We start from the raw sequence: 13,889 nt of genomic DNA, 5'->3' as shown, positions 1-13,889 counted from the left end.
TCTAGAGGGGGTCATGTAAGGCAAAATAAGATAGGAAAAAGACAAATGTGGGATGATGTCATTCATATATTGTATATAAAGAAACAAAGCAAAGGAATAGACAATGTCTAAGTAAAATCAAACTTAGACTCTGACAATAGAAGTGAGACCACCGAACGGTGGTGTGGGTAGAATGGAAGATTGAGCAGAAGGGACATAGGGTTAGTGGTGAAAGGATATTGGCACTTTGGTAGGTAGCTGTAGAGCAGTAACACTGCATACCTAAAGCATTATTAATAGTTACCTCAAAATAATATATAATAATGTTTAAAATTACAATTATAATTAAAGATAGTTTAACTTACTAATTTTCTCTGAAGTAGAGAGTTTAAAGTGATTTTTTAAAAGATACTGAAAGATAAAACATACCTTTGTGGCTTCCATTATAATTTTATTAATTTTCTCTTTGTCCAATCCTTCCATTCCAGCTTTATTATCATTAAGTCCCACCCTAAGCAGAAGGTCATCTTTACAACTGTTACTCTCCTTTGTGTTTTCCATGGTAAAAAGTTGTCTTCCAAGTTAAAGAGGCTTATTTTTTTTATTATCTGAAAAGCATACAAAAAATAAATACTTCTTTTCAAAACATTCATGGGGAAGGTGAACACTTAAAAGTTAAAATGATACAGAATATCCCTACACAATATACATTTGACATGGGGTTAATAACTAAAATACATCAAGAATTCACACTACTTAGAAACCAAAAAGCAAGCAACCCAATCAAAAGATGGCAAGTGAACCTGGTTAAGACATTTCTGTCACTGTCACTGTCATCCCATTGCTCATCGATTTGTTCGAGCGGGCACCAGTAACGTCTCTCATTGAGAAACTTATTGTTACTGTTTTTGGCATATCCAATACACACGGGTAGCTTGCCAGGCTCTGCCACGCGGGCTCGATACTCTCGGTAGCTTGCCAGGCTCTCCGAGAGGGGCGGAGGAATCGAACTCGGGTCGGCCTCGTGAAAGGCAAACACCCAACCGCTGTGCTATCGCTCCAGCCCCCAAGACATTTCTAAAGAGACAAAAGACATGATCAACACACATGAAAAAAAAAAAGCTCAATATTACTTTTCAGTAGAAAAATACAAATGATATATCAACACACAATGATATATCAACTTAATAAAAAATAGCTTATGTGAAAACAGATTGAAACTAGTATTGGCAAGAATAAAAAGGAGCATTGTATATTGGGGATATAAGGACGGACAGCCTCGATGGAAAATGGCATGAAGTTTTTTTCTTTTAGTGACCATGATTTGGTTTTTCCCCTACCATGTTTCTTTATAATCTACACACTAAAGAGATAATTTTGTGTCTGTTCTTCTAACTTCATTCAGCATGATATCTTCAGATCCATCCAAATAGTAGCAAATTGCATGATTTCACATTTTCTTATGGCCAAGCAATATTCCTTTCTGTATATAGTTTCTTTATTCAGTCATCTGTTCCTGGGCACTTGGGTTGTTTCCAGATTTGGGCTATAGTGAATAGTACTGCAATGAACACAGGAGTTCTGATGTCTCTTCTGCATTGTGTTTTTGGTACCTTTTGGTATATATATATATATATTTATATATTGGCTTTTTGGGTCACACCTGGCAATGCACAGGGGTCACTCCTGGATTTTGCACTCAGGAATTACTCCTGGTGGTGTTCAGGGGACCATATGGGATGCTGGGAATCGAACCCGGGATGGCCATGTCTAAGGCAAATGCCCTACCCACTGTGCTATCACTCCAGCCCCTGGGTATATTCTTAAGAAGTGATATTGCTGGGTCATATGGAAGCTCAATTCTGAGATTTTTTTTTTTTTTTGGTTTTTGGGTCACACCTGGCGCTGCACAGGGGTTACTCCTGGCTCTGCACTCAGGAATTACTCCCGGCAGTGCTCAGGGGACCATATGGGATGCTGGGATTTGAACCCGGGTCGGCCGCGTGCAAGGCAAACGCCCTACCCGCTATGCTATCACTCCAGCCCAATTCTGAGATTTTTGAGAAATGTCTATATTGGTCTTCCAGGAAGGCTGGACCGGTTGACATTCCCACCAGTAGTGTGAGGATCCTTCACCCCCCACATCTATGCCAACATTGTTTTTGTTCTTTTTGATGTGTGCCAGCCGCTCTGGTGTGAGGTGATATTTCATAGTTTTGATTTGCATTTCCCTGATGGTTAGTGATGCTGAGCATTTTAAAAATACATCTTTGGCCATTTGTATGTCTCAAAGAAGTTTCTATTCATTTCTTCCCATTTTTTGATGGGGTTGGATGTTTTCTTGTTTAAAGTTTTACCAATTCTTTATACATCTCCATATTAACCTTTATCAATGAGTGGTGGGCAAATAAATTTTAAAAGGGTAAAAAATGTTACAGCATCAGGTCCCAGAATCTGTTAAATGTATGCTGTGATGGGAAGCTTAATGATGAGAAGCTGAATATATAGAGTGCAATAAAACCAATAGTAAACTTCAAATTGCTTTTATAAATTCAATGATAAAAGCTAACATTGTGGGTTTTTTTTCTTTTTTTAAACATTGTGGGTTTTTTTTGTTTTTTGCTTTTTGGGTCACACTTGGCAATGCACAGGATTTACTCCTGGCTCTGCACTCAGGAATTACTCCTGTCAGTGCTAGGGGGACCATCTGGATGCTGGGAATCAAACCCTGGTCAGCTGCATGCAAGGCAAATGCCCTACCCGCTGTGCTATCGTTCTAGCCCCAAATATTGTGTTCTTATATATGCATCGTACTACTGAATTTTCATGAAATGAAGAAATTATGGAACAGATTTAGTAGGTATTTTGGAAAAAGTCAATCCTTCAATAAACTGCACGTATTTCAGCTGATTTCACAGTTCTCCCTATCATTTGATGATGTCATTATTTCTGTTTTATGTAATATGCATATTATACCTTTTAGGATGTATGGTTTTTATTTTTTGCATTCAATAAGAATTTTTTTGGGCCAATTTCAAAGTGTAAAGCTTTTTATCTTGATGTAACCCCATTTGTTTTCTTAATTTTCTTTACCAGTGGAGCTGAATCACAAGACACCACTGACACCAGTATCATGGGGTATTTTGCCTATGTTTTCTTGAGTGTATTTATGTACTTTATGGATGTTAGGTTTAATTTTACATCTTTACTCCCTTTTGATTTTTTGAAAAAGGGTGTGATAGTGACCCAATTTCACTCTTCATGTAGCTAATCAATTTATCCAGTACCTTTTGTTGAAGAGGCTTTCCTTTCTCCATCTAACGCTTCTGGATCTTTGATTGAAAATTAACTTATATCTCTGAAGATATATTTCTGGACACTCAATTCAAGTCCATTGGAAAGAGTGTATGTTTTTATTTCAGTATCTTAATATTTTGATTACCATAGCTTTCAAGTATAAAATAAATTCAGGAACAGTTATGCCACCCATTTTCTTTTTCTCAAAATTGCTTCTGTGATTCCATACAAATTTTAGTATTGTCTGTTCTATATGTCCTTAATGTCACTGGGATTTTGATAGGAATTGCATTGAATCTGTATAATGCTTTGGGCAGGATGGTTATTTTAATCATGTAAATTCACCTAAACTAAGAAAATAGGAGTATTTTCCCATTTCCTTATATCTTCTATTTAAACATACAACTTATAGTTTTTGATATGTCTTTTACCTTTTTTGTGAAGTTGATACCTAGGTATATGACTTTTTAAATGTAATTTTGGAGACTGTTTTAATGCCAATTCTCCTTCTAGTTCTTTGCATATGAAAAAGCAACAGACATGTATATTGATTTTGTAGTGTGCTACTACTTTACTTTATTGATTCACTGTTTCTAAGTCTTGTGTGTGGAATTTGTGGCACTGCATGGTTCCCTGAACAATGTCAGGAGTAGCTCCTGAGCACTCAAGCAATACGCTCGCTCACACACACACACACACACACACAAAAAACCCACCAAAATTATTATTTTTGGTGCAATAGATTGTGATTTTGTTTCTGAATGTAAGCCATCTATGAATGTCCCTCTGAGCATTGTTTTTGCTTTGCCTTTTTGACTCATTAGTTTCTAGAAATACATTTCTGTTTAGGTTTCCTCATTGATCCAATATTTATCCCATCATATGTTGCTGTCTCCAGACATTAGGTTACCCTTCTTTTCTTGCTTTTATTACTGCATCACTGTCATCTAGTTGCTCTTTGATTTGCTCGAGTGGGCACCAGTAACATCTCCATTGTGAGATTTGTTACTATTTTTGGCATACTGGATACGTCATGAGTAGCTTGCCAGGCTCTACCATGCAGGAGATATACTCTTGGACTCTCCAAGAGGGGAGGAGGAATCATATTTACATAAATATTTAAGTATATATACTTAGGTATCTATTAAGGCTTTTCTAAAACTCTCATTAGTTTGGGTTGTTCCTGGCTTTTGTCTTCATTCACCAGGGGAGGTGAATAGCTTCTGTACTTCATGCTCCTGGTATCATGTTAGGGCTCAGAGATCGCTTCCTAAATGGAGCTTGCTTGGTGTTCCTCAGTGGAATTTCTTCCTACGGCAAGGGGTTACTTCTTGGTGTGGGTATCCATCGCTCTCAATTTACCTGGGATCTCTCTTCCTGCCCCATTGTCATCAGGTTTCCAATATACTTGCCCTGGCCCATATTCCTGCGGGACTCTCAGTACTGAGCTTACTCCGCCTGGCTGTCATTGAGCCAGATCCCAGGTAGGTTGCATTTCTTGTTGGCCATTACAATAGCTAGCTAATAAAAGTTCTAGTTTGGTTTTGGACAAACACTAGTTTCAGTTTGATTATGAAATAAAATTAAAGAACAGATTTAATGATAGAATAGTAAACCTTGGTTAAGCATAAAAATCTAAATCCTGTTTTTTGAGAAACTTTATTTTTAAACCTTCATATATCATACTTAAAAAAATATTTGGATCACATCCAGCTTGGTGCTACAGGGTCACCCCTAGTGGTGCTCAGTGTATGGTGCTGGGGATCAAACACAGGCCTCCTGCAAATCATTCATGATAGTCCACTGAGCTATCTTTTTAGTCCCTATGTTTAATTTTCAGAAATCTTCCCCAAGAAAGATGTGTGTGTAATCATTTTTAACTGAATAAGATTAGGTCTATCTTGATACTTTTATAAAGATCTATTTGGCTCTTTTATAAATTGAAGATGTAAATGTCTTAATAATGTTGTTTTGCTATACATTGTACATTTTACTATTTCAACACCCTAGGATTTATTTAGTCATTATTCATGAGTTACATAAATTGTATGGAATCATCTAAGTGATCTAGTAGTAAAACAAATATATCACCCTTCAGTTTTCTTACTGTTTCCTCACTTCATCAAATCTTTGAAAGAAAGTATAAGAAAAGTTTGGAAACACCAATTTTTCAGAGACTTATTTTTTAAGTTTTCATTTGACCTAGTTGGGTGTTCTAAATTTTTCACTTTATGCCCATACCCACAAAGAGAAAAAAAAATTACAAAAGTTTTGCAATTAGACAAACCAGATGAATGCAAAGAACTAAAAAAGAGTTCTGGTGAAACTGACTGTATGAGTAAAATCTCAGACTATGACTTTTCAGATGATTCAAATGTATTTCTATAAAACTCAGGACTCAATTCATGAGCAATGCATTTTTAAGAATGAATGCAAATATCCTCATCCAGTTCCTCATTCAACAGGAAGAACATCTTGTGAGTGTTCTGTAAGAACTTAAAACAAATAATTTTGCTAACAGGACACAGGCAGTGTACTTTTATTCTTTATGATGCTGGTGCGTTAAAAGTTGTTTAATAGTTTGTAAGTGAACAACAGCTTAGGGCAAGTGTATATATGAGGATAAAAAGAAAACATGACACAGAAATGAAAATTATTATAATCATGAAGGAATGGAAATGGTTGCCTTTCCTTGAAAAAGATTATCAAAGCTTTTTTTTTCTGGTTTCATTAATTTTAATTGTACTAGTAATTTTTTTCCTAAACCTGTTAACCACAATTCCTAAAAGTTTCCTTTTATCATCAACCAGACATTTTATTCATCAAAAACATTTAGTTGCGACAATTTTACATCACTTGCTCCATAAAAATGTGATTGTTAAAAATATAATGTCCTTATATAACTCTTTTTAGCATTCATAGATAGTAAAATGCTATAAAATAACCAATAGATTATGCTACTTCTCATTTTTTATACCTCTATCAGGAACCATTGTATAGCAGATATTAACAACGTGAATGATGATTTACATAAATGATGATTAAGATAAACTGTATATTGAGAAACTGTCTAAATCACCAGAACAACATGCAAGTCCTACAACAATATTTTTCCACTCGACTAAAAAGAGGATCTGAAATTACAGTAAAAGTAAGACAATGAAAGGGCTGGGCATGGGGGGTGTTGAGGGGGTTGCGAGGAACAGGAAGCAAAACCCATTCACAAAATATCATGACGATCCTACCAATACTTATAAAGACCAGACTTCTCTTTTATGAATCAAACATATTAACAAAAGAATTTTTTTTTTTGCTTGCTTTTTGGGTCACACCCAGCAATGCACAGGCGTTACTCCTGGCTCATGCACTCAGGAATTACTCCCAGTGGTGCTCGGGGACCATATGGGATGCTAGGAATCAAACCCGGGTCAGCCGCATGCAAGGCAAACGCCCTACCCACTGTGCTATTTCTCCAGCCCAACAAAAGAATTTCTTAATATAACAGAAAAGAGATATTAGAAAATCAAAAACTAAAAAAAAAAAACATGGAAAGAAAATGTATATACTCAGAAGAGTAGGCAGTACAATAATGGCAAACCCACTATACATTCATACCATTTTATTTATCATCACTATTATTATTTGGGGTTTTGGCCACACTCTGCAATGCTCAAGTATTGCTCCTGGCCCTGCACTCAGGAATTACTCCTGGCGGAGCTCAGGTGACCATACGGGATACTGGGGATTGAACCCTGATTGGCTCTGTACAAGGAAAATGCCTTACCCACTGTATTATCACTCCAAACCCAAACTGCATACCATTTTATATTAAAGATTTGTTTGTGTTTGGGTCACATCAAGTGATGCTCAGAGGCTATTTCTGGTGCATTAAGGGTCACTACTGGTGGTTGTTGAGGGAACGATGGAGAATAAGATCACACCCAGGCCTTTTGCATGCAAAACAGATGCATTGGTTCTTTGCGCTATCTCCCAAGACATAAGAAGATTTTTTAAATTATTATTGTAACCTATGAAATCCCACAGTTTTTACTCACAAGTAAATTTACTCACAAATATAAGATTTTCAATCCCATAAACCAAATGGATACAAATGAAAGATAATGCTATATATTTTCAATTTTGTTCAACAGTAAGAAAAAGTAGTTTTGCTTGGAACATGCCTGGCTTGGCTTCACTCTCCTCTGTACGACAAGAAACAACAATTTTGAAATCACTGTCTTACTGTAGAACTTTCTACTGAATCAGACATATTTCTAAGTACCTATAATTACTGCACTATAGCATTAATGAACACTGTCTCAATAGTTGTCCTTAAGGGGTTAAATGAGCTATAGTATGCAAAGTTAGCTTAAAGATCAGAATAACAGAATAAGACATAGTAATATGAACAAAACACAATAAAAGTATTTGGTGCTAATAAAAGTCTTAGTATAAGGCCCTGTTTAATTTCCAGGACCCAAAATAAAAATCTATCAGTCCAAATGGAGTATAGGTGGTTAAAAACAGAACAAAGAAAAGAAAGTAAGATTAAGACTGGCAACGCCGGGGCGGGGGTGGGGGGGGGGCTGGAGCAATAGCACAGAGGGTAGGGCGTTTGCCTTGCACTCGGTCGACCGGGGTTTGATTCCCAGCATCCCATATGGTCCCCGGAGCACTGCCAGGAGTAACTCCTTAGTGCAAGGAGTAACCCCTGTACATTGCTGGGTGTGACTCCCCCCACCTCCAATAAAAAGCAAAAAAAAAAAAAAAAGACTGGCAATACCAGGGCTGGATGGATAGTACAGCGGGTAGGACAGTAGGGCGTCTGCTTTGCACATGGTGAGCCAGGTTCGTCCCCAGCACCCCATATGGTCCCCAGAACACCACCAGGACGTAATTCCTGAGTGCAGAGCCAGGAGTAACCCCTGTGCATCACCAGATGTGACCCAAAAAGCCAAAATTAATTAACTAAAAGATTGGCAATGCCTACTAAATAAATATCCAGCTATATATCAGGATTACCTAACTTGGGGTTACTAGAAAATTTATGATCATATTTATTCCCCTAAAGGAAAACAAAAATATGTGAATGGGACATAGAAAAAAGTTTAGTTTTGGGACCAGGGTATAAACAGCCATCTAAGGACCCAGAAAAACAGAGAAATGATGAGATGTCCTTGGCGTCTAATGCCTTGGGATATGGAGGTGGGAAATGAGATTGAAGTTAAGAATTAATCGGCACAGGGGCCAGGGAGACAGCTCATGTTTTGTATGTGGGAGGCTTGGGAAGGATTCCTGGTAGCGCATGGCTCCTTGGCTCCACTGAGAATGGACCCTTAGCATACCAGGAATGGCAAAAAAAAGTCTATCTGTCCCTTTAATGGACAGACTTATTCCACAAGAATTGACAGACATAATATCATCCTTTCTTCTCTAGTCTCATGAATTAAAACAAGATGGAAAACATGCTGTAAAAATTTCTTTGTAGGCTCAAACTTTGTATGAGGGAAACATGAGCACAAAAATGTATAAATCTGTAACTGTACCCTCACGGTGATTCACTAATTAAAAGTAAATTAATTTAAAAAATTAAAAAATAAAACATCATCTCTAATAAAAAAAATTTCTTTGTAGCTAATTTTGCTCCCAAATGTTTACTATTTATTTTTTCACTATTCCCTATTCTGCTTTCCCTACTCCTGCCAATGATTGCAAAGGAAGAAACAAATGAAGGAAAGCAAAATACAACAATACTATGTATTATACTATATAAATAAATAATAATACAGAGGAAGGGGAGGAATGAAAGCAAAGAAAACAGTACATACATATGCAGAAAGGAGAGGGAAATTCTGCCGCTGTGTGGTTGTGGGGATAAACTGTATGTACAGAATGTGCACACACTGGTCAAATATTAATTACAGGGCTGTGTTCATTCAAGTAGATTTTATGACTGGCTTTTGATACTTTTCACAGCAACTGGAAGTTGTTCTGTTAGTCAAAACCTTTTATTTATTTATTTTGCAGTAGTGGGGATTGAACTCAGGGCATCACAGTGCTGAATTATACCCCTAGACTGACAGATTTTTAAAGTTTATTCATTGACTAGTACATTTGAGTTGCTTCTGGAACTGAATTTAGGGCTGAGGAGATAGCTCAGTGATTTGGGGCTTGTGGGAGGCCTTTTGGATTGGGAACAATCTAATCTAATCTGCTGGGAGCAAGCTCTGAGGACTGAGTCAGGAGCAGCCCTCCCACCCCTAGTACTGCCAATATAGTCCTCCAAAAGAAAAATTATTAATATGGAAGATGCCAGATGTTGATTATAGACAGATAAAATATAATATTTTTTTCGTCAACAGAGATCAATATATATAGGAAGCAATGCCCTCAATATTCCTATGTTCACTTGACACAAATTTGGATACCCACTTTTGTGACTACACTTGTAAAGATATTTTACAATTATTTTGCACAACATCACAAAAGAGAAATACAAAAGTTTTCTAGTAGCCCCTTATACTTCTGAAACTAATATTTACAACAGAAAATGTCAGATACTTTATTCACATTTCACATAAATGTTCACTTTGCTATATCTAAGTATCCTCAGTTATAAAGGTATATAATGGCCTAACAAATAGGATACATATAATATTACTATTATTATTATTAGGAGACTGTTCATAGTAATAGTATTGCTTCTTAAGTCATTACTTATTAAATATACACTCAAAACTATAGTTAATAATAATAAAGCTTGACAGAATTCACAACTAGAAACTGTCTCAGTCTGAGCTCAGCATGAATCACCATTGGGGCAGAAATTCTTTCTACATGACCTTTTTTTTTTTTTTAAAGGGGCCACACCCAACAAGGCTGTACCTGGGGCACACTCAGGAGACTTGGTAGGAGATCAGAAGGACTAGCCTCAGAGATGCTTGGAGGACAATAGGGTGCTAGAGATTCAAAACAGGGGCTTGCACATGCGAGGCATATACTCAACCACTTGAGTGGCCCCTATATAAGTCTTCACACCTGAGAGAAACTTTGGGAGAGGAAAAGTGGGTGGGTGAGTTGTCAAAAAAACAGGAAAAACATACATTTAAAGGGGCAAGTAGTAATGGCTAAACTAGAAAAGGCCAAGAGATTGGGAGAGGAGCTTTTAAATCTTTTAAATTTCTGAACTTCAGGAGACATCCAGAACTTCACGTACTCAGTAACTGCATAACGAGTACTCTATTAATTTATAAAATTTTTAGTGTGATATCAGTTTACATTTCCTAATGGAAAGTGACAAGCAAACAAGAACAATCACTTATTTTCTAATATTCCTCCTCATCATCATTTTAACCAGAAAGGCCTGGGGTAATTGGCCTACAGAGCTTGAGCAGAAATCAGATTAATTTACAGGACTAGGGAATAAGATTTATCACTTACAGATGGTAGGAATAAAGATTACCTAAAAAACACTTTTTAAAATGCTCGTCTCATGTATTACAGTTTAATGTGTATCTTTCTGTAATCATCTCTTTGAGGGCAAGGGCCTCATAGACCATCTCCCTCTAATGTTTACTGAAGCCTATCCTAATAACACCCATCGGAGTCAACATAGTATTTTATCATGCTTGTCATAGTATTTAGCATGTGTTTGCAGAATTAACTGGAAGGTAATGTACAATATGGTAATTAGTGGTATTGAATACTTTTTGGGTGCTGAACACTAATCTAGGGATTATCACTGTCACTGTCATCCCATTGTTCATCGATTTGCTCAAGAGGGCACCAGTAACATCTCCATTTTGAGACTTGTTTTTACTGTTTTTGGCATATGGAATATGCCATGGGTAGCTTGCTAGGCTCTTGGAGGGGCGGAGGAATCGAACCAGGGTTGGCCGCGTGCAAGGCAAATGCCCTACCACTGTAAAATATAGAAAAAAATATAGAAAAATTTTTTTTTCTTTTTGGATCACACCCGGCAATGCACAGGGGTTACTCCTGGCTCTGCACTCAGGAATTAACCGCTGGCGGTGCTCAGGGGACCATACGGGATGCTGGGAATCGAACCTGCATTGGCTACATGCAAGGCAAACACCCTACCCACTGTGCTATTGCTCCAGACCCCCTAGAAAATTATTTTTAAAAATCAAAAAAATTCTTACTCATGGCACTCACACTCTTAGTGTGAATCAATATATTCTGTTGAATCAATATATTCTGTTACTCTCTTTAAACATTCATCATGTGCTAAAAATCAGTATATATGGTGTTTCATTTGTCTATTTTAAAAATGACTTTTCTTCAGATTGCCCTTACTCTTAGAAGCAGACTATAATAAAAACTACATGTATAATTACATATATCACAGATTAATATCTCTATTTTTTATTTCACAAAGTCATGTTTCTTATGTAAATCCCAAGTTTTCATCGGTTATATTTTAGTTTGGAACAACATTATTAAGCATATTTCAGTATAATTAAATTCACAGAATAGCTAAAAAGGACTGTTTAATAAAAATTGCATCTGTAACAATAAATGCTATGAAATAAAAGACATAATTTGCTATGGACTAAATTGTATTCCTGCAAATTCACACTTGAAATTCCAACTGTCTAAAATGACTGTAACTGGAGAACAGACCTAAGAGGAAGTAATTAAGGCTAAGTAAAGTTAAGGCTATTAGGGTGGAGCCTGAATCTAAAAGGATTCATATCCTTATAGGAAGTGAAACTAGGATCATAACTACCCAGGTCTGTGAAATTTGGCGAAAGCATTCTAAGCTGACTACTAAAGGCTCTTTATGGCATACAGAAAAAAAATAGACAATGTTTTCCATTTCAATTTGGCATATCCTATCCTACAGAAACCTAAAATATAGGACAAATTGCACTCATACTTCTACTAACTAATCACTAAAATCTGAAGTGTTCTCAGTTTCAATACTTTGGGCTCATTTAACTTCCATGTTTTGGTAGTAGGTAAAGAGGGCAGCGATGAAGGCTTTGGTATATTGGTGGTTAGTGGGGATAAAAGCTCAGAGAAGTCAGGGAAGGTGGAAGAAAGGGAAACAAAAAGAGGAACTTCCAAGGAACTCTAGTGGAATGAGCTCTGGCAGCAGGATACTGAAGCTCAAACAGCAGTTATACTCTTTATTAAGATGCACAAACTTTGCAAAATTATCAAACTTCTCTGTGGTTGTTTCATGGTCTGAAATTAAAGCAAAAATAATAAAATTTAAAAACTCTAACTGGGGGTGATAATAGACAGCATACATATAAGGGTGGATACATGAAAGTGAAAAATGTTTTAGAGAAGAGTTATGCTATTCATTTACAGGGAATATATATATGCATATGTATATATACACACTCATATATATATACACACACAATCCACTTTGTCACTTTATTTACTTATTTATTTATGCTTTTTGGGTCACACCCGGCGATGCACAGGGATTACTCCTGGCTCTGCACTCAGCAATTACTCCTGGTGGTGTTCTCAGGACCATATGGGATGCTGGGAATCGAACACAGGCAAGGCAAACACCCTACCCGATGTGCTATTGCTCCAGCCCCTACTATGTTACTTTAGAGATATTCTAGAGCAAAGAATATTATCTTGGAATCAGAAAAGTTCATATTCTAATTATTTAATAGCCACATACAACGGGCTAAGTTATTCAACTCTGTGGATTGTTAAGAATATGTCAGATCTGGTATGCAAAGTTCCACCCAAAATTGAGTTCTATATTTTTTTAAAGTAATTTTCTTCAGAAACTCTATAAGTTTTCAATTCAAATTTCCATAGAATTTTTAATGCAATTTGACAAGCTTATTCTAAAAATGCACCTGGAAGAGGTATACACACACACAAAGGAATCTAAATGTAACAGGACACCAGAATTTTGCTATTATATCTGTATATAAAACAATATAAAATGGTTGTTAGTTATGGTATCAACAAAAGCATAAGCAAAAGAGGAAAAACAATGAAGTTTAGAAATGGACTCAGGTGTATGGAAATTTTGCACTTCAAACTGACATGACCAAGATAGACTATTCAATAAGGTGTTAGACCAAGTGTCTATCTCCTTGAATTTTTTCTCTGCCCCATTATATGTACAAAAACAAATCTCACCTGAAATTAAGTCCTAAAATTAGCAAGGTAGCACTGTCATCCCATTGTTCATCCATTTGCTCCAGCAGGCACCACTAACGTCTCCATTGTGAGACGTGTTGTTACTGTTTTTTTTTCATATCAAATACACCACAGGTAGCTTGCCAGGCTGTGCCAAGCAGGCGGGATACTCTCAGTATCTTGCAGGGCTCCGAGAGGGACAAAGGAATCAAACCTGGATTGGCCACGTGCAAGGTAGTGGGTAGGGCAGTTGCCTTGCACGTGGCCAATCCAAGTTCTAAAAGTAAGACAAATGAATATATACTAAAAGAGAAAACATAGAGCACTTCTAAAAGAAGCTGAAAAGGCTTCAAAAGAGAAAATTCATAAGCTCTTACTCTCACAAAATTCACCTATTTTATTCTTGTACTGCAATTTCTTCCCATCAAGAGAAAACGAAGCAAATCCCAACTTCTAATGTAGTTTTCTAG

At 36.6% G+C, this 13,889-nt stretch overlaps 1 protein-coding gene across 3 annotated transcripts in view; it reads right to left on the bottom strand.

The window, feature by feature from the left end:
- POLK (DNA polymerase kappa) overlaps positions 1-13,889 on the bottom strand; it is a 58,488-nt gene that overhangs the window by 42,696 nt on the left and 1,903 nt on the right. For 2 of the 3 annotated variants that reach the window (XM_004613133.2, XM_055127072.1), the window contains exon 1: positions 409-707. In XM_004613133.2, the coding sequence (XP_004613190.2) occupies positions 409-540 (132 nt within the window). In that variant the 5' untranslated portion in view covers positions 541-707. Of the gene's footprint in view, positions 1-408; positions 708-13,889 lie in introns of those variants that run through there. The other variant, XM_055127064.1, reaches the window with a different exon arrangement.

This window comes from Sorex araneus, chromosome 1, assembly GCF_027595985.1.
Source record: "Sorex araneus isolate mSorAra2 chromosome 1, mSorAra2.pri, whole genome shotgun sequence".
Classification (NCBI taxonomy): domain Eukaryota; kingdom Metazoa; phylum Chordata; class Mammalia; order Eulipotyphla; family Soricidae; genus Sorex; species Sorex araneus.
The sequence above is the reverse complement of the archived record's forward strand: the minus strand, read 5'-3'. Positions and strand labels throughout refer to the sequence as shown.